This window comes from Solanum lycopersicum, chromosome 6 (assembly GCF_036512215.1).
Source record: "Solanum lycopersicum chromosome 6, SLM_r2.1".
NCBI lineage: Eukaryota > Viridiplantae > Streptophyta > Magnoliopsida > Solanales > Solanaceae > Solanum > Solanum lycopersicum.
The window spans coordinates 46,703,693-46,725,138 of record NC_090805.1 but is presented as its reverse complement, the minus strand read 5'-3'; the positions used below and the strand labels follow the sequence as shown (position 1 = coordinate 46,725,138).

The window sequence follows — 21,446 nt, the reverse complement described above, 5'->3', positions numbered from 1 at the left end:
ATTTGCTTTGTTAGTTTTCATTAGTCTCCAAGTGAAATAGTTATTACTTTATGTAGCACCCTTGACAAAACAGAATAAAAGAACTATCTAGTGTTTTCCTCATTCTGTTGAGTGGTCTGGTAGGGGGTGGGGGCCTAGGGGAAGGGGAGTGTGTATTACTTCTTAATGAGTTCTTTTTTAGCATTTGTTTGGTTTGGATGGATATCAATACTCTGTCTTGATTTATGTGATATGATTTGAATTTACGAGAGTTCAATAATTCACGTTTGATAAACTATTTGACCTTGAATTTGACATGGAATTTTTTTTATAAAAATTAAAATAAAACTATTTATTTGAAATCTACTTTAAAATAGTGGAAATCATTGAAAATAGTTAAAAGATATGTCAAAGAATTACCATTGAAGGTTATATTTTATTCCATAGTTTTATGGTCACATGGAATTTCATACAATGAGCAAGTTAGAAGTTGTTGTGCAAATGAAAGGTTTAGGTTGACTTTGTGAGGGGGTGGGGAGAGAGGATGGGTTGATTACTTTGAGTGATTGAGTCAAGATGATCTAAATTTAAAAAGGATAAATGATAGAAATACCATCATTAAGTTTTTACTTTACCATTTTCTCTAACTAGTTTTACAAAATTTTAAAATTTCATATTTTCACGCATCAAAATAATGTAACAAATACATCAATTTTAATATATCTCGCGCCTTAAATTAATGTATATCACGCATCAGACTAGTGTATCATGTATAAAATTTACATTCGATTAGTGTATCATGTATAAAATGTAATATATCTTACTTAACGATTAATGTATCTCGCACATCAGATTAATGTATCAGCGCTAATATCATTGTATCAGTTTAAAAGATTTTTGTAATTATTAACTTATAACGGACAAATGAGGGTTACTTGAGTTGAGGATAAATGACAAAATTTCCAAAATTCCTCATTTTCACGCATCAAATTAATGTATCAGCGCATTAAATTAATGAATCTCGCGCATCAGATTAATGTATCTCGCGCATCAGATTAGTGTATCATGTATAAAATGTACATTTGATTAGTGTATCATTTATAAAATGTAATATATCTTACTTAGCGATTAATGTATCTCGCGCATCAGATTAATATATAAACGCGTATATCATTGTATCAGTTTGAGGAATTTTTGTAATTATAAACTTATAAGAGACAAATAATAATTTTACCTTAAAAATATGTGATTATTGTCCTTTGCCCAATTTTAAGCGGATTGATTGACTCATGTTTCATGTCCTAATTTTGTCAAATAATACTCTGCACATAATTTAATGGGTCGTATAAAGGCAGCCCAAACTGAAACGGGCTAGTATTACCTTCAGGCTTCATCTAATCAACATTGGTCCATATAGGAATTTTTCCCAAAATAGTTAATTATGCTTCAATTCGTAGTCATAGTTTACATTTGTAGCTACAATTAAAGCTGTTTTATTTGTATAATTAACAGATTTATATAATTAGGTTATTTTTATATAAATTTTAAATAATTAATTTATATATACACAAATATCTAAACTTTAAGAATTTATATATGAGATTACATTATACAAAAGCTATACAAATTCTGAGTTATACAAAAGTGCAAAATATACAAATTTGAAAACTCAATCCACATAACTATCACTAGATGTTGATCGCGAGTGATACCATGGTGACTAATTAAATACGATATATTGATTTAACCATATAATATTCCCTATAAATATATCAAATTATTTTTATCCCATTGATTGTTTGACGTGGGAGTTACAATGAAGTCATTAGATATGGTGTAAAAGAATAATATGAACATCATGTATCAATAATAGTGAGATTATTTTTTATCCACTGCTTAATTTGATATATTAAAAATAATATGTATTAATTAATTTCTTTAAAAAGATTTTAATCATTTACATTAATACTCTTGACAAATATACTGAAAAGGATGTACGAAAAGGTTTAGAAGAACCTCCTTTGTTATATATATATATATATATATATATATATATATTATTCATAAACTTTATTCTAATGAAAGAATTTAAGTTAATTTTTAAAATTCGAATTTTGTTAGCTTTATAGAAATTATATCAAAATTATATCACAATTGTTGCAGTTATAACAGAAGGCTTAAATTCTTTAAGACAATGAATACTATCAAAACTAGTTTATTATATTATTTCCTATATTTTACAACTATTTTTTTAAACAACAATTCTTTATTTTTGACTATTAATTAAAAATACAAACTTGGAAGATAAGGAATATTTTACTTCAAAATGGGGCAACACGAAACATATCGTAAAATTCATATCCAGCCAGAAAAAGAAAAGAATATCCCTTCCACCGCCAAAAAATATTTTTCATGCATTGACTTTTTTTTATATAATCTATGGTTGGGGCTCAAAAATGTCTTTCAAACTTGTAAAATAATTTAAAAATATCCTTCCAAAGAAGTTACTCTAAAATTTAAAAAAATAATAAATTCAATTTAACCTTGAAAACAAATAAAGAGAGGAAAAATCCACGTGAAAATATCTATTATAGTATTTTATTTTTTATTTAATATCTGAAATTCGTATTAAAATTTGAGTAAATATGTGACAATATTAGACGAACACAAAGAGTCACACGTGATAATGACCTTTAACTATAAAATTAAATTATGTTTGCTGTGAACACCACAATTTATTTATTTTATTTCTAAATCAGAAAATAAATATATTGATGGTGAACTTCTTCATGCTTTTAATTCATAAAATCCATTGGTTGGTAAGCAATAGAGAAGAATTCAAAGTTTAAATTCTTTAGTATTTAGTTCATATGCTACTTTTTATGTCTTGGTCAATTAACAGCCAAGGAAAATAAAACAAAAAAAAAATTAGAGGCTTAGAGCTCATGTATTGAAAATCGTATTTGGTGAATTGTATTTTATAAGAATATATATTATAATTTATTTTATACGTATAAACTAGTCATAAATGTATATGTATACAGACAGACAGTGGTAGAGCTAAATTTTTTAATAAAGGGGTTCAAAATCTAAAAAAATAGATATAGGAAAAAGCCGAAGAGGATTCAACATCTACTATACATATATAAAAAAAAATTTAACCATATAAATATAATATGGTTTTTCGAGAAAGGAGGTTCGAATGAATCCCAAGATGTTAAGATGGCTTCGCCACTGTGTACATATACTATCCATCACCATCAACGAATATATGCAGTGAATGAAAATATTTCTTATTTAATTAGAGATTTCAAATTTAATCCTCATATACAAAAAAAATTCTTAATAAAAAGTACTATTTACGAAATAATGAAGCCCTATACGATATGAATCTTAAATACCAATATTGAACCTAATAGGTTCAGTGATGGATTAGGATGACACGTAATTAGTGTAAGGACAATTTATTTTCCTCCTCAAGATTTGGTCTTACCTGTTATTGACGACGTGGTCTCTTTATCATTTTAAAAACATACTAGAATGGTGGAACCAAACATAAATGAATTAATATTTTTCGATTTTAATTTCATATATAATATTTTTTTAATATATAAGCACAACAAGAGGAACACAAAAATAATAGATAAATGGACCATATACTTCACTCTTTAAATTATATTGTTTGATAGCATATTTTTGTACAAAGTCAATATACAACTAACAATTGTGATATGTGTTAACGTTAATTAATATGTTTGTCCTAAAATAAATATTATCATAACAAAAATTACGTCTATATTATAAAATTATTGAGTATAATGTGTAGTTTATTAAATAATCTTTTGATAAATATTTTTTCGAAAATTAAACACTATTAAAAAGATAAGGTATATACATATAGTTGGAAAAATATATTTTTTTGTTTCTATTTATTTGATGTGTATTGATTTTACACAAGTTTTTTTTTAAAAAAAAAAAGTTAAAAAACTCATAAATTTTGGGATCTAAAATTAGGTTATGTGAAAATTAAAATTACACAATTACTAAAAAAGGAACAAAATATTCTTGACCGCTACTATACAGAGAGTATATTACATCCTAGATAGTGAAATAACAATTGTTAGGGTACTCCCAATTTAAGGAATAAAAAATAGGTCAAATAAATTTAAAAATAAAAGAAGAATTTATTTTTGTCTTTAATTTTGGGCATTTTCTGCTAAAGTAACATTATTTTGAGACAGGGAATAGTTCACTTACACGCTAAATTAATTTCATATTGTATAGTTGCAGGAAATAATAGTTTCGTTTATGTCATTATTTTAGATTTCATATTTTCAAAAATTTAAATTTATTATTTAATATTCTCTTGAAATTAATTTTTCATAAATAAAAATGTAAATAATTTCTTTTGACTAATTAAATTAACTAACGAATATGAATTTATTATTTAATTTTCTTATGTTTATCAAATTTATACTTCAAATTTAATAACTTTCAAGAGTAAAATAAAAAAAATAATGTTAGTTATATATTAATTTTATGAAATAATAGTAGGAAGTACAATCTACTTTTAGTAATAATCTCGTATAAAATAGAGCGAAAGCTAATTTTAAAATTTAGGAATATTTAGGCGAAGATTAACGTCATAATGATAAAATTATGATAATCTGGTCGGCTGCAATGAATTTGAAGATCTCATACTTTATTAGGCACATTTTATTTATTTATTTATTTTTGTGGTAGAGATTTCATTCTGTGCCGCCCTTTTATTTTTTTGTTAAGTCGTAGCTCACGTTGCCTATAAATGCAGGGATATGCGCCCAAAATTCTACCACCAAAAATCTAAAAGCAAAAATACTAACTCAAAAATACTTTTGTTTTAGTTAAAAAAAAAAATTATAATTATTTTGATAACGCTTGCATTCTCTGTATTATCATTAAACTCCAAAGATCTATGAATATGTTTGCTAGTGATGTTGACATCATCACCTCCGCCGGCCGTCGCATTCCGGCACATTCTAACGTTCTGGTATGCATGCATACTATCGCTTATTCCCTCGGGTTCATTTTACGTGAAAATGTTACTGTTCAGTCAAATAATTTTTTGAATCGTTAATTATTTTAATTTTAAACATGGTAAAGATCAGATCTTTCAAATGTGAATTAATCGAATTGTTTTCGAAAATTTATTTGTTTTGCAATTTGGAAATTACTGATGGATCTCCACTACGAAAAATAAAACTATGTTAGGCTGCTGCTTCGACGGTTCTGGAGAGCGTATTAGTTTGTCAACAGCGGAGTTTTGAGAAAAAGATACAGATTCTGGGCGTCCCCTGCGGCTCAGTTTACGTGTTCGTACAATTTCTCTATTCCTTCAAGTGAGTTTCATAATACATATTCTTTTTTCTTAATCTATATTTACTATAATCATTGCTACATATTTTCTTCTTTTTAGAGAAAATTATGCGGGTAAACAAATTTATAGTATTGTTTAATTATTCATGATAGTTATAGTTTGCTATAATTATCAATTGCCAGTAGCATTATATATTAATTACGTGAGCTGACTTTGAGTTTGTATGATTAATCACTTAATATACGTATAATTCGCCAGAATATCCAAATACATAGGTATAATATACAATTATTTAACATGTGTACATATACAATTCACCTCTCTATCCTCTCTCACTCGCCTCTCTCCTCCCTCTCTCAATCTCGCTCGCCTCTCTCATCCCTCTCCCAATCTTGCTCGCCTATCTCCCCCTCTCCTAATCTCCTTTGCATATATATAAATACATACGTATAATATAAAATTATCTAATCGATATACATATACAATTCACTTTTTTCCCATTCTTTTCTCCCTCTCTCTAGCCTTTCTCCTTTCTCTCACAGTCTCACTCGCCTCTCTTCTCCATAAAACATGTAAAATGTAGTTACGAATTGTAATTATCAAACTATAAAGAATAATTAAACTATTTTTAAGTGGCTATATGTGAAAATTTCGCTCTCTTTTTATTATGTACTAGTATCATAGTGTTATATGGATGTATTATTGTTTCAATGAATGCATTATTTGGATTAATAACTCTTTTACTGTGATTAAATAATATTACACGTCAACAATTTAAGAATAAATCTAGTACATAAACAACAAATAAAGATTATTAGCTAGTAAGTACGAGAAAATGAGAAATGATGAAAAAGTAACAATATAATTAAACCAAATTGATTTTAGAATTAGAGCTTTCCTCATTATCTAAGAATGAATTTTATAATACGATACAACAGCTTACCAACATAACATGTTAGGCGTGTACTTAGTGTTCTAATTGGAATTTAATATGCTGAATATAACGGCAAGGAGTTGGTGATTTATCCTCAAAGCTTAAATTTTGCCGCCCATTTCTTAAAATTATATTACACATGGCTCATTCATTGCCTATAAGAATCTTTAATAATATATTTACTTTCCCTCAATATTCTATGCACCGACAAGACCAAGTATTCCTATGTTATTGGAGTGTGTTACAAGTTATTATTTTTTATAAAAAAACGTTTTTATCAGCTAAATAGAATGGATTAACGGTTAATTCATTAGAGCGTCAGTGAGGATGCCCGGTAGCTTCTCTTTCAGCTTCTTAACTGCGTGGCTATGGACGGCTGTCCAAAGTGCAAGGGGTAAACTCGGATTCGGATAGAATAGGATTGTATGCCCGCATCTGACATTCGTTGGGCTTCTCTCTTCGGGAGCCTGCGCCCCGGCCTTTTTTTTCAAATAAACCCCTCCGGCCGGAAACTGAAACGACGTTCAGGTTTTCTGTATATTGCTTTGTATTTAAAACAATGTACAGTTTTCCTTCAGCGTTATTACGCTAGGTGTTATTCTAAGAATGACACCATGTCTCTGTTCCGGTTTCATTGACTGATTGAATGCCATAATTCTTATTTGTATTTTACTATTTATTGGTGCTGTTGGGAAATCTGCATGATTCCCTAAGTAACCAAACCAATCCCTGTCATTTGACACGGTAAATGGTCTGTTTTGAGCGTTTGAAGTGGACGAACAATCAGTCTACGTAACCGAGTTTCGATTTGTTATGAATGTCAATAAGTATAGTAAGTAAACTGCTTTCGATTGTTCAAATAATTTGATAACCAAGAGCTTTAGAAGAATATGGATCATGTCTAAAATGGTTATGTTATTGTTGTGCTAAATTAGGTGTACTAAAGATCAGATGGAGAAACATGGTATTCATCTACTAGCACTTTCTCATGTGTACTTAGTACCATGCCTAAAACACAGATGCACCAAAGCATTGGCTGAGCAATTGACAATTGAAAACGTCATAGACATGATTCAACTCGCGAGGCTATGTGATGCACCTCATCTCTATCTCAAATGTATGAAATTTTTGCGGAGTAATTTCAGCAAAGTTAAAAAAACTGAAGGCTGGAAGTTCCTTCAACGTCATGATCCCCTGCTTGAACTTGAAATTTTACAGTTCACTGATGAAGCCGAGTTGGTACGTAATATAACCCCCTTTATGATCTGACTCATTGTTTCAAGTTCAATCCAAAATTTTGATCATGGATCTCACAATAGAATGTTGAGGGTCCTCAATTGATTGTGGTATATATGATAGGACTAATGTAAAGTGTGCATAATGTTGCACGGAATTTTACACTATCACATCATCTAAGATTAAGATTTAGTCTATAGAGGTATATAAGTTCAATCCTAACAGAAAAACTAAGATATGATGTATTAGGTAGAAATGCCAATATATCATTGTGTTTTTTTGTGTCATTTATCATTCAGTGATGTTTTCATTGGAAATTTGTTGTTTTAGCGGAAGAAGAGGAGGAGGAGACACACGCGGGAGCAGAACTTGTATTTACAGTTAAGTGAAGGGATGGATTGTTTGGAGCATATATGCAGGGAAGGGTGTACGAGCGTAGGGCCATATGACGAAGAGTACTCTTGCCAAAAGAAGTTGCCATGTAGCAAGTTTGATACATGCCAAGGTCTCCAGCTTTTGATTACACATTTCTCTACTTGTAAGAAAAGAGTAAAGGGAAGTTGTTCACAATGCAAGCGAATGTGGCAGCTCCTAAGGTTACACGCATCGATTTGTGACCAACCTGATGATTGTCGAGTTCCTCTTTGCAGGTATGGCCACCACTATATTTACTTGTACCTATATGTCATTTTCCGCCATTGCAGTTGTGATTTAGTCAGTACGTAGGAAGGTTATATACAATGCACATACATTTGTGATGTGGCTGAAACATTATCACGAGGAATTAAGATCTCTTGCCCACTTACAGTCAAGATAGTTCTTGATGTGAGCGCGACCCAATCATGATCTAAGTAGTGATAGTTGACTTGACACACGGTTGGTTCTATATCGACTAGATCGTAGAAAATAGTGTAACCTTTTTCTGAAATATTCATTTGGATCATTTATTTCTAGTTGAAAAATCTCTGTTTTCCCCCTGTTCCTAGTGAAAATATCTTCAAACTGTCCTAATAATCTTTTAACACGTTGGATTGAATAAAGTGATAGGGTCACAGAAATATCTAAGCTTGTATAATGTTGTTTGCCTTTTCTATCAGTATGGTCAATTTCTTGTACCAACCAACACAATTATTTTGTCTATATGATAGTAGCACGGTTCTAGTAGTTTCTTGCTCTTGTGATTCGATTAAACATTGAGTATGTTATTGTTGTAGTTTATCATTGATTACGATTCACGAGTATCTTAAAAAATTTATTTATATTACAGAGAATTGAAACAGAAATTGGAAAAAGGGGGAGATGATGAGCTATGGAAATCACTTGTTAGAAAGGTGGTGTCAGCCAGGGCCATGACTTTTTTATCTATGCCTAAAAGAAAGAGAGAAGAAGAAGAATCAAGATTAAACTTGAGGGATCATCAAATAAGACGATTTTTAGATTAAAAAAATTCAATGTTAGTAGTTATTTGTTATACTTTCCTTTTTCAGAATTAAATGATATAACAACTAAAAAGAAATGAAGCCAAAAGAAAATTGTCGATTAGGCAGAATCAATCTTTCATAAGTCCTGCTGTAATCAATTTGTTGTGCTTTAATGTTTTTGTAATAATTAAGAAATGCTCATCTTGTGAGATGTTTTTTTTTTCTGGTGAACTACATCTTCTTTTGTTATTATTTTTTCAACTATCATATAAATACTAAAAGGAGATAATTTAATTAATCAAAAAGAAATTTGTATAGTGTTTACAACTTTCCAGAGCTTTTATATTAACAATGAAAATGAAGATCAAAATTAGTAGTACGTATTTTGATTTCATTAATCTAAAAAGGAAGGGAACCAAGCTTAATCTCGACGGTTGATTGTTTTGGTTTACCGATTCCCATCTAACGTCTAAGATACGTTCTATAGTCCAATTAATTCGATTTTATGAGTACAAATATATATATTTTTTTTTAATAACAAGGGAAATTCACAATCTTTGAATGCGTACCGGGTAAAAAAGTCTGTTTCTATGCAATAGCTTTCAAATCACATAGAAGAGGTAACTCACACTAGGTAAGACTGGTGCGACAAGCTCGACACAGAAGATAAATTCCTTACTTTTATTGGTACGAGATTTCAAACTTGAAACCTCTAACATAAAAGCCACTAAAAATATTTTTGATGTAGTAAATTAATTAGGTATAAATCACATCTTTTACCGCAAAGTAAACATCCAAATTAGTTTCCTCCGACATACTACTTTTTATTATTATTAAAAATTGTTATTTGAATTGGTGTCTGATTAATCTTCATGGTTTGGATAGTGCAGCCATTACGTAAAAAGTGATAGCCTTTTGGAACATTTTAATAGAACAGTTAGAAGTGTATTATAAAAATAAAATTTGCACAGTAGGACTGAATATGAACTGCCTCAGATAACAACAATATTGTCTAGGTATGCTCAACAACTTTCAACCACAAGTTGTTTAATTTCCATCATCAGAGGTAACAACTTTGCCTGATATTTTATCCTTTGTCCTCTTGTCGTAGTCGAGATATTTTTAAGTGATTTAAAATATAAAAAAGTAAAATATAATAAACTTAAAAAAATTTAACATTTGATATATAAAAATATTAAAATAATATTATAATTATAATTTTATAAAAATAACATAATTTTTCGACGAAGAGATTTAAATGAATTCTTCGTCCCTATTAGCTCAGCCACTGCTTTAGGATACTATAAACAATCTTCATAGCAGCCTTTTTATTAGGGAGGACATTTATGACCAGCAACATTTATGTAGCCAACAACCGTCTGTTTTTTTCCTGCCTTTTTCTTATTTTCTTTTTAATTTAATTTTCTATTCGTTATATTATATCATATTATTAATATTAGGAATTGATTAAAATTTAAATTTGTACCTTACTCTTCCTGCCTTCGTATTATTATATACGTCATTTTTTTTAAATACAATTTTTCACACTAACACAACATACACGTGCAAACATACCGCAAATTAGTAAATATAAATAGTAAATTTAAATTATAATAAGAAAATTATATTCATTCGAAATTTTTAAATTTGAATTTTAAATACTTACTTAATGGCATATTAGTATGATCAGGCTACGCCGTACGCGGCTACCAACATCGTCCGCTGTGACGCTTGGTGATGTACAACTTTTATTAATATGATATATTAAACGTAATTAGTATAATTTAATTTTTATTTTAGTTTCTGGAACCATCAAAAAAACGTATGAATTTCATCTTCTTTGAATAATATTCCTTAGTCTTTGCTCTAATTAGAATTTTCTCCCTCAAGTAAGAATATTATAATATTATGCATTTGGTCTTAATGAACACAAAAAAAAAAATAAAAAAAAATTGCATCATGGCATGCAATGCATATATTTATTTCTTTTAGTTTTCATATGATCATTTTTATTTTTAATTATTTTTCATAAGATATAATACTTCAAATTTCTTCTAACAATCCCTTCATTTTTCATGAAATGTTCACTTTTTCTATAATAATATTCAATATTTGTTAAAAAAAATACTAATTACTTATAATCTATTTTTATATAAAATGAGGCCCCTTAGATTTGGGGACTAAGACATTTATCTTTTTTTAAACATTGTAGAGCCATCCGTGGGTCAATTTAATCATTCATTAGTACTTCCTTTTGTCCAATTTACATAATATATAAGTACATTTAATCATTTAAAGAAATCAAATAAAAAATTAATGATTGATTTATACTATTTTCAAATAAAAGGATATCAAAAACATTAAACTTTCACTATATAAAAAATTCTAGAAAAATATTAATCCGCAAGATAATTTACATTGTAATTTCTTTTTTGGACGCTAAGTTCTCTTTCATATTATAAAATTTAATAACTCAATTAATTTAACGATTTAAATTATTAATATTTATTATTTCCTGTCCTGCCCAAATAATTGTTTTCTGGAGTACTAAAAAAGAATCTTCCACGTGCCGCCCTTTCATTTCTGGAGTTGGCAAATGGCAACTCTGCGCTGCTTATAAATAGAGAGGGTTGGGTTAATGCCTTCTTCAAAAACTAAACTCTCTGAAAATTCCCAAAAGCAACTGTAATCACTATGTCATCCCTTAACTTTTCAGACGGTATCGATAAATTTTCCGGCGAAATGTCTGAGGTTGATATCCAAATCGTCACCTCCGGCGGCCTCCGCATTCCGGCACATTCCGCCGTTCTGGTACGAAGACCTAAAACTAACCACATGAAGTCTTAAATACTCGTTAAATCTATTAATTGCATGTTAATCTAATGTTAGTCTAGTGTATTAATGATTTATAATCAATTCACGCTGTGAAAACTCCGTGTTGGCTGTTCGAAAAATTGATATTAGTTGCGAATGATTTTGAGAAAAAAGTACTGATTTATGAGAAACGTATTTGTAGGCTGCTGCTTCGACGGTTCTGGAGAACATACTAGCTCGGCCGGGAAAGCGGCGGAGCTCCGAGAGAACGATTCGGATTCTTGGCGTGCCGTGCGACGCCGTTTCCGTGTTTATCCGGTTTCTCTATTCTTTCAAGTGAGTACACGAGATACACGCAAATCCGTTTAGTTTTTTTTAATTATTATTATTTTTTAATTAATTTGGTAACCGTGTTCAAACTTCGAATCTAATTGGCTCCATCAAGCTGGAATTTGACCGCGAGAAGTAATTATTTTAAAGTAGATTATTTTAGGATTAAGTCTCGGTTGCTTCGTTGATTAGAAAATAGGTAGTTGGTATTCAAAGACTCATTATTTGATTTTTCTTAATTTGTAAATTGTTTTGAAACTCGAATCTAATTGGTTCCATCCAAGCTGGAATTTGACCACAATAAGTAGATTATTTTAGGGTGAAGTCTCGGTTCCTTCGTTGATCAGAGAATAGGTGGTTGATATTCAAAAACTAATCTGCATGCCTATTACTTAATTGCTTACGTGTGGTTCATTCATTGACTTGTAAATTCTTTAATCATATACTATTTGATGTTTTGATTGCTTCATATTGTGTTGGCCGCCTGCTAGATGCCTCGACCGACATCTTCGTTGTCATTGAAATGAATTACAAAAGGATTTAGGTTATTTATGATCGTTAAACAACCAATATTGTTGACTCATTTGTAGCATGTTACTTACTCTCATATGGTCTAAAAGCTAATTAAAATATAAGAAACTTTTAATCAGTTAAATCCTTGCTAGAAAGAATGCTTAGAGTGACCAAATTGTCATTGTATTTAGGTGCACTGAAGAGCAGATGAAGAGACATGGGATCCATCTGCTAGCACTTTCTCATGTGTACTTGGTACCGCAGCTGAAACAGAGATGCACAAAGGGGTTGGCCGAGCGATTGACGATTGAGAATGCTGTGGATTTGCTTCAACTTGCGAGACTATGTGATGCACCAGATCTATATCTTAAGAGTATGAAATTTTTGTCTAGTAATTTCAAGAAAGTTGAGGAGACTGAGGGCTGGAAATTCCTTCAACATCATGATCCCTGGCTTGAACTTGAAATTCTACAGTTCATGGATGAGGCTGAGTTGGTACGTAATTATAACGTAATTGACATATATCATACATCCCTTATTTAATAAAAGAATTTCTCTTGGAATTCATGTTATAATTTTTATTGTTGTCAAATTGATCATGACAGATAATAAGCTTGCCATGAAATCATTACATGGCATTTGTTTGCATCTCCTTTATCAGTCAAATGGCTGTGGTTAGTGATTTTACATTGTAAATTTCTCATTATAGCGGAAGAAGAGGACAAGGAGACACAAACTAGAGCGGAGCTTGTATTTACAGCTAAGCGAAGCGATGGATTGTTTGGAGCACATTTGCACTGAAGGATGTACTAGTGTGGGGCCATTAGATAAAGAACCTTCCATCAAGAGGCAGCCATGTAGCAAGTTTGATACCTGCCAAGGGCTTCAGTTTCTGATTCGACATTTTGCTACTTGTAAGAGAAGGACCAATGGAGGTTGTTTGCGATGCAAGCGCATGTGGCAGATCCTAAGATTACACGCATCCATTTGTGACCAACCAAACGATTGCCAGGTTCCCCTTTGCAGGTAACCACCAACTGACTACTGAGTAACTAATTTTTTAATCAATTCATGTATTGTTGATCGCGCAAGAGTGAATCACATTGATCGCACTAATTAGAATATGTACATCATCTTAGAGGTGTCATTGGTTGAGGCATGTCTATCTTGCTTAATTTGAATGATGGGTCCTGATCCATATACCCATTATGGTCTGTCATGTTCAATCTTGAAAACTTCTTAGGTGGCATGTCAGAGCTCAGATGTTATTATAGGTGATTTGTCTCGATAGAAGAAGCCAACAAATCAGCTGTCTTATTGATTTGTCATGTTTTTCTCCGATTCATGATTGAGCCATTTACTATCACTTTGTTGGATGTTTCTCTTTAAATTTGTGATGTAGACAGTTACAAGGAGGCTATCAATCCTGAACTGTCTTATAAGCTAGTGAAGATAAATCAACACTTAGTTACGGCTTACACAAAATTATTGTCAGCTGGGATGTGATTTTGTTCAATTTTGTGTGATGATTAGTCTAATCATGAAGATATTTTCTCCAAATTTCACTGTATGCCGGCATGGTTGAGATTGTTGTTGATGTGAAACACAACCATCCAAGTAGTAATAATTGATCCGTGGTCCCATTTCGACTAATACCCAGATGCACCTGTCGTAGACGGTATCAAAATGTAGACAGCGACAGGATTTTCTCCATTTGTCCAGTTCCTCAAGAAAATATCTCCCATGATTTCGAATAACTTTTTAACACGTTGGGTTGGTTAAGGTCAAAATCGCTTCATAACTATCAAGCTTAAAAAGAACATGTTTGCCTTCTTTATCAGTAGGGGTCAATTTGAAACAGTAACTAATCGTCCTCTTTTTCTTTTTTTCTGTTCTTGGTCAATATCGACTCTCGAGTATCTTACAGCCCCATATTTTACATTTCAGACAATTCAAATTGAAGGTGCAACAAAAGGGTGATGACGAGCTGTGGAAATCACTTGTTAGAAAGGTAGTGTCAGCCAGGGCAATGTCTTCTTTATCTCTGCCCAAAAGAAAGAGAGAAGAGGAACCGAAAATGGACTTTAACCATCATCAAGTGATGAACTTCAGATTGGCAGCTTAGTGTCAAAAGTGTGTGTTTCATATCGTAAGGCGAACTCGATCTTTGTAAATAGACCATCAATAGAATGTAATTTAGTTTTTACCATTTCATATTTCCTACTGTAGAGACCTATTCTATATGTTTATTTATTATTTCTGAGTCAGTCTTTTAGTAGATGAAGAGTGTTGTATCAGCAAAAGAGTTGTATACAAAAAGAGTAATTCTACAACTACTGTGTGGTAGTCTCTGTATATATATCTTCATTTTGTGTAATAAAATTAGCCAACTATATGCTTCATATACTTGTTTTGTGCGCCTTTCTACTGTTTATTGTGCTTTGTAATACTCTGGAGAAACAGAAAAAAAAATGTGGTCGATCCCTAAAATTTGCAAGTTGCTTTTATTTTTTAAATTGCTAATGTGTGATATTATGAGACGACGAAAAAACAAATTTTAGTATTACAGTAAGAATCGTCCAACTGCTTAACTAATGAAGAAAATTGGAGCGTGATAAGAGTCGAGAGATTTTTGGATGTCTCCAAAACCTTATCGCAATTTATTTGAGAAAAGACACTGATATTTCCAAAAAAAGATCAGATAAGCTGCAGAGAAGGCCCAAAAGCAGCAAACTCCCAATGACCCTACTTTGATTATCATCTTTCGTCCAAGTGTTCCTTTAATTTAATGCTCATAAATAGGATTGGAGAACTTGAAACTAAAATAGTTTTTTACCCTTTTGTGGAGGACACATATAGTTTTATGTATTTATGTTCGTTAGTACAAACCATAACATATTTATTAAAATTTTATGAGTGAGTATAAAGAGGATAAAATATACATTTTCAGTGAATTCTCGACTCAAATATCAAAATAAATATTAAAAGAGAAAATAAAAATAAAGAAGTAAATCAACTTGTACGAAAATAATAACGATAATAGAGTAATGCGATAACCTAAATTCAAAAAACAGTAGGGCGAATTAAGATCATTTGATTTGCACCATTCATATCTTTGAACACATCCAATTTTACTTTCTCTATCGTGAAAATTGAAATGATGGCATGGTGATTTAAATGGACAATATTTTGATATTTTTCTTCTATCTAATCAAATTCGAACTCCTAAGTGGGACACTTGGTACTCATTACTCAACTTGAGTGCACTAGTGGTACACTAATTCTTCCCTTCATTTCTATACACACATTTTATTTTATTGTTATCAATTTGTTTTCTACATCTACCACCATCTCACTTTAACCAAAAAGATATTTCAAAGTCATTTTTGGCAACCAAATACTATCATAACAATAATAATAATAACATACGCAATATAATTCCACGAACAAATTTAATGACAACCAAATACTAAAACCCAAAAATAACCTTCTTTCACTTACATTTTCCTCCAATAGTCCATTTAAAATAGCTTCTAAATTTTAGAAAAGTTATTTGGGAAGAAATTCATCCTTGAATTAAATTAAGAACGATAAGATTTATATGATATAAAGCATTCTATTAAAATTAAAATCATATCGAAATAAGAAGATAAAACATCCTTTTTAACATGGATTACAAATAATTTAACACATAAATTGAGATAAAAGAATATACGAGTAAAGTTTTGAAGGGAAAAGTTCCAAAACTTTTTCATAGTACATGGAATTTGGATCTTAGATCTAGAAGACTTGTACAAAAAGAAGATTCCTTGGTGTGTGTTTTTTAACTCAAGATTGGTGTAGTATGTGGCAGAGCCACCTCAGGTAAAGGCTATTAAATTTAATTTATTGAAAAATTATAATACTATTTAACTGAATTAAATTTTATTAATTTTCAAACTTTAAACCTAATTTGAATGAATTGTGACTTATTTGTCAAAGTTTTTGGGAAAAATTAGAATGTACTCGTACAAAAACTTACTTTCAAGAGTCAAAAGTATTTGATTTAGTTTGTTTTTTTTTGTTTCTTTTTTGGAAAAAATGAAATAGAAGTGTTTAATTTATACAGAGTAAAAAATGAGAGCCACCTGATGTAAAGGGTATCAGTTGACATAACTTTGTTGAAAAATTATAGAACTATTTAACTAAATTAAATTTTATTAATTTTCAAACTTTGAGCCTAATTTGAATGAATTGTCACTTATTTGTCAAAGTTTTCGGGAAAAAAAAATAGACGTATTCTTACAAAAACTTAATTTCAAGAGTTAAAAGTAGGGAAACTTTTTGTATATGTATATTAGTTAGATAATTGTATATTATAAATATGTATACACAAACATTAGAGTAATAAAACAGAAATGTTTAATGTGTACAAAACTAAGAAAATGCCCTCACGCAGGATCGAACTACGGACCTTCAGTTTACAAGACTGACGCTCTACCACTGAGCTATAAGGGCTTATGTTCATATTGCCTACTCTTTATTTATTTCACTTTAATTTTCTACTATTTGGCATTTTATCTAAATTGGATTGAAGGTTTTGTCGATATTTATGATTATATCATGTAATATGATTTTATCGATATTTATGATTATATCATGTAATATGATTTTGTCGATATTCATGATAATATTTTTAAATTATAATTTATAATTTAATTTAATAATTATAAAAAAATATCATTTTTAAAAAAGTGGCGAGCCCAGCAAACCTGCAACCTACGTACTTATGGATTGGATTTATCATTTTCTGGCCCACATCAAAAATTGACTAACTCGATCGGACCGGTAAGATGTCAAAATCTGTATGAATTAGTCTGAATCGGATGGACTAACTCATATTAAAAGCTCTAATATACAACCTCACTTCATCTAATAGTTTTCTCGGTCAAATATAATAGTAACTTTCTATAGTTAATCGAGATTGAGACTCCAAGCCGCCATATCATGTAATTGTATATTGGACTAAAAATTGGATTCATAGAATTAAATTCCAAAATTCATAAATTTTTAAAAGTTAAATTCATAATCCAAGTATACAGGATTTTGATTTGAATTTTGGGTTGGCCCAAACCCACCCCAACATGAGATAGGCTCAATGATATTTCACATTTTATGCATTTTTTTTCTTCCTACCAAATGTTTGGAACGTTCTATTGATTCAATTGAGTCAGCAATTAGCTTGCTCTGTAAGTTCTCAAATTTGTAAGCCAACTTGTGATTTAATTATAAGCATATGGTTATACATATTCATCAATGAACTTCCATACCTTTAAAGGGGCGGGGACACGGGTTATGATCGTGCTACTTTATGTTTTGGAGAAAATTGATCCCTCAATCAAGTCCTAAATAGAAATGTCTTTAAGAGAAGAAGATAAATCATTTAGATTTGAAGCGAAATCCCTCTCTTTACAATCAAATGAATTTCAACCCCTCTTTGTTGTTACTCTTGCACTAATCTCCGAAATCAAAGGTCAGTTGACTGGGGAGATTAGTATTGAACTATTGATTCGATGCTCCTTTGAAACTGGAGTAATGACCTCATCAGCCCAAAGAGGTATTCTAAATTCCAAAACATGAGTCATCTTGATAAAAGCTAACTCATCTAGACTCCAATACTAATGTTAAAAACTTGATCATACACATAACACATTGGGATATGTCTAGTTTGAAAAGAAGCAAATGATAATTGCATTTGGAGTTTTAGTTATTTAAGTAGCAAGGTGGAATGAATATTGATTTGACATGTATAACACAATTACAACAAAATATCAACTTGCGAAACTGAAAATACAGAACAGATTCTTAGTTACATAACCAGTGTATTGGTTATCTAATGCTTGATCTGAGTTAACATGCACCTAACATCCTTACTGTTAGGCCTCTCCTTTGGATTGTCGAGAGTACAAAAGCAAGCTATCTTGAGAACCAAAAGCATTTGTTCGTCGTATCCATTTCCTATAAGCTTAGGATCAATTGCTATTTTAGGATCGTCAGAAGTCATTACATTCCTCAGCCACTTAACTAAACTCATCTCAGAAGTATGTTGGAAAAAATCATCCGATGGACCCTTACCGATAACCAACACAGCTAGCACCACACCAAAGCTGTATATATCACACTTATCTGTAAACTTCAGTGTCTGATAATATTCTGGTGCAATAAATCCAACAGTTCCTGCAACATTTGAAGTGGTGATATGTGTATGAGCATCTGGAACTGCCTTTGCAAGGCCAAAATCAGCAACTCGAGCTTCCATGTCATCATCAAGTAGGATATTTGCTGGCTTTAAATCTCTGTGAATTATGCGTTGAGTATGGTTTATATGGAGATACTCGAGACCAGCAGCTACCCCCGCTGCAATTCTGTGTCGTCCCAACCAATCTAATTCCCTTGTGCCTTCTGTGACTTGCTGCAGGATATCCTGTAAACTCCCATTTTTCATGTATTCGTAGACCAAGTAATGACAGTCTGGCCTTGGCATATGCGCGAGTAATGGAAGCAGATTCCGGTGTCTGATTTGACCTACAATTTGAATTTCTGATTTAACTTGACGCATTTTCTTGTTCAACGCCTTAGTATCTTCCTCCGTGATCTCTGCAGCATCCATTGGGGATTGGATAATCTTCTTTATAGCTATAATCTTCCCATTACTCCCCGGTAGCTCTGCTCTATAAACTTCTCCACAGCCACCTTTTCCAATCATTTCAAGCGATGCCACTCCATCTTCCTTCTCTAAGAAAGCCAAGTCCTCGGCTTTCTTGATCAGTGGACTGTATATCGTTAAACTTGAATCGTTATTCCCTCTTCTTACGAAGAACATTACCATCTTGAATAGCAAGGAACAGAGCACAGCAGATATACCCCCAGCAAAAGTTCCAGCTAGGAAACCAAGAAACCAAGATCGTAACTTCCTTTTCTTGTTCTTACGTTTATGCATCGCCGGTACAACACGATTGACAGGTGCTGGAGCTGGAGCTGGAACCGAAGCAGGTCCCATTGCAGATATCCTTGTTGAATTCTCAGCTAGAATGTAACGTTTAGGAACGCCATTTTTTCGATTCAAATCTGCTGATAAATGCTCAATTTGGCTCATGACAGGTACTGGACCTTCAAGGAAACTATTCCCTGAAATGTTGAGAAAACGAAGATTTCGGAAAGATTTCAATGAAAATGGTATTTTTCCAGTGAACATATTATCAGCCAGAGACAGTTTTTCCAGATTAGGAAAGTACTTCAAGAAATCAAGATTCCCCGAAAACTCATTCGATGAAAAGTCAACTATCCTTAAACGGTTTAAAGCTGACAATTCGGATGGAATCTTCCCAGAAAATCTGTTCCTTTGAAGTTGAAGAATCTCTAACTTCCGACAATCAATAATCTGAACGGGGATTTGTTCAGATAGTTGATTGTCGGAAAGAGAAAGCTCTTTGAGCTCAGTGAGTTTGCCAATAGCAGAAGACAAAGTTCCCTTTAATCCGTTGGATCTGAATACAATACGGGTAACTCTCACAACTTGTGTTGTGTTACCCGGTCTACGCTCGCACGATATTCCTGCGAGCGTACACGGGTTGTTAACAGAAATGATGCCTAAGTCCTTTTGTACAAGCAAGAGTGCAGCATGATCTGGTGGATAAAGATTCAATCTTGCTTGAACAAAAAGGAAAAGGCTCACAACGTATAAAAGAAAAAAGTGGATATTCGAAGTCATTTGAGATTCTTGTTTTTCCGGTAAACCGGACAGAGAGGGAGGAGAGAGGTGAACGAGGGAAACTGTGGTGGTTGATGGATTTTTTTTTTTTCTAAGCGTGTATTGGCGGTTTTTATGAATCAGAAATGGTTGGCTGCATTGTAAGAAAAACGAGCGTAGACTTAAGCTTTACAAGTCAAGTTGAGACCGTGTGGAAAAAACTTGCCAATGCCTTATGTCCCACATTGTTTTTGTATTAAATAAATTATTTTTAAATATTTCCATGTATGGACTATTGAAATTTGTACACACCAATAATAAATGATAAATGGGGTCAGCATCGATAAACAATTTATTGGAAGATCAATGATTAATTTTCCATCTCTCTATCGATATGAAATTCTAAGTAGTTTAGTAATTTATAATAGCATATTTTGTAGAGTCTAATAAGGTTTTTTTTTCTCTTTCATTTTATCAGATTACATTTATGGTTTAAGGTTTAAATTGAAGATTTACAAACTTTCGAGTTGCAAAATCGATATGTTATCATGTTTTTGTTGGTGTTAGAGTTTATCACTTATCATCATGAAAAAAATGATATAGCTAATAATAAGGGTAACTTTATTCTTAGACTTAAGATATAGAAAATAATGTCTTTTTCATAATTTGGAATATTGTTATTTTTAATATTTTACGTGACATGTTTAACATCTTAAGATTAAAGAACATTTTGATATATTATATACACATTTAGTTACAACTTACAACCACAAGATTTAAGGGTCATTTGGTATGTGATGGTATCGACGGAGTTACCTCATAAGATTAGTTATTCTATCATATATATGAGATAACTTATCTCAATATGCTACAAAGGGTGAGATAAATAATCTCGGGACAATCTAGCTAATACCCTCTTGACCAAAATTAGGATAAAATAATTCTACATTTTAATATGAAATTATTATTCTTTGTCACTCATAACAAACAAATCTTGGGACAATTTAGCTAATACCCTTGAGTCTTGACCAAAATTAAGATAAAATAATTCTACATTTTAATATGAAATTATTATTCTTTGTCACTCATAACAAACAATTCCTAACAATCTTTTTTACTTTCTTAAATTTTGTA

The 21,446-nt window shown here is 31.2% G+C and overlaps 3 protein-coding genes and 1 non-coding gene across 4 annotated transcripts; 2 read left to right on the top strand and 2 right to left on the bottom strand.

Moving 5' to 3' along the window:
• The first annotated feature begins 4,802 nt into the window (after positions 1-4,802).
• Positions 4,803-9,157, top strand: LOC101263715 (BTB/POZ and TAZ domain-containing protein 1). Its single transcript, XM_004241481.5, has 5 exons — positions 4,803-5,008; positions 5,230-5,357; positions 7,205-7,508; positions 7,836-8,155; positions 8,773-9,157. Exons 1-5 carry the CDS (start codon positions 4,934-4,936, stop codon positions 8,945-8,947), a joined length of 1,002 nt encoding a protein of 333 aa, XP_004241529.1. The 5' UTR covers positions 4,803-4,933; the 3' UTR covers positions 8,948-9,157.
• A 2,303-nt stretch (positions 9,158-11,460) lies between these two features.
• LOC101263123 (BTB/POZ and TAZ domain-containing protein 1-like) lies at positions 11,461-14,989 on the top strand. Its single transcript, XM_004241479.3, has 5 exons — positions 11,461-11,737; positions 11,943-12,076; positions 12,775-13,078; positions 13,293-13,609; positions 14,531-14,989. Exons 1-5 carry the CDS (start codon positions 11,621-11,623, stop codon positions 14,706-14,708), a joined length of 1,050 nt encoding a protein of 349 aa, XP_004241527.1. The 5' UTR covers positions 11,461-11,620; the 3' UTR covers positions 14,709-14,989.
• Positions 14,990-17,008: 2,019 nt separating this feature from the next.
• On the bottom strand, positions 17,009-17,080 carry TRNAT-UGU (transfer RNA threonine (anticodon UGU)). The gene has a single exon. It is a non-coding gene; the product is annotated as a tRNA-Thr (tRNA).
• Positions 17,081-18,332: 1,252 nt separating this feature from the next.
• LOC101259548 (leucine-rich repeat receptor-like serine/threonine/tyrosine-protein kinase SOBIR1) lies at positions 18,333-20,399 on the bottom strand. The gene has a single exon (NM_001315496.2). It carries the CDS (start codon positions 20,331-20,333, stop codon positions 18,456-18,458), a length of 1,878 nt encoding a protein of 625 aa, NP_001302425.1. The 5' UTR covers positions 20,334-20,399; the 3' UTR covers positions 18,333-18,455.
• Between the last annotated feature and the right edge of the window lie 1,047 nt (positions 20,400-21,446).

Excerpts from the sequence above, each read along its gene's own strand:
- LOC101263715 (XM_004241481.5), top strand. The coding sequence starts at position 4,934 with ATGAATATGTTTGCTAGTGATGTTGACATCATCACCTCCGCCGGCCGT. Across the intron at positions 5,358-7,204 it reads CAATTTCTCTATTCCTTCAA|GTGTACTAAAGATCAGATGG; the intron begins GTGAGTTTCATA and ends GTGCTAAATTAG. Across the intron at positions 8,156-8,772 it reads TGTCGAGTTCCTCTTTGCAG|AGAATTGAAACAGAAATTGG; the intron begins GTATGGCCACCA and ends TTTATATTACAG.
- LOC101263123 (XM_004241479.3), top strand. The coding sequence starts at position 11,621 with ATGTCATCCCTTAACTTTTCAGACGGTATCGATAAATTTTCCGGCGAA. Across the intron at positions 13,079-13,292 it reads TCATGGATGAGGCTGAGTTG|CGGAAGAAGAGGACAAGGAG; the intron begins GTACGTAATTAT and ends TTCTCATTATAG. Across the intron at positions 13,610-14,530 it reads TGCCAGGTTCCCCTTTGCAG|ACAATTCAAATTGAAGGTGC; the intron begins GTAACCACCAAC and ends TTTACATTTCAG.
- LOC101259548 (NM_001315496.2), bottom strand. The coding sequence starts at position 20,333 with ATGACTTCGAATATCCACTTTTTTCTTTTATACGTTGTGAGCCTTTTC.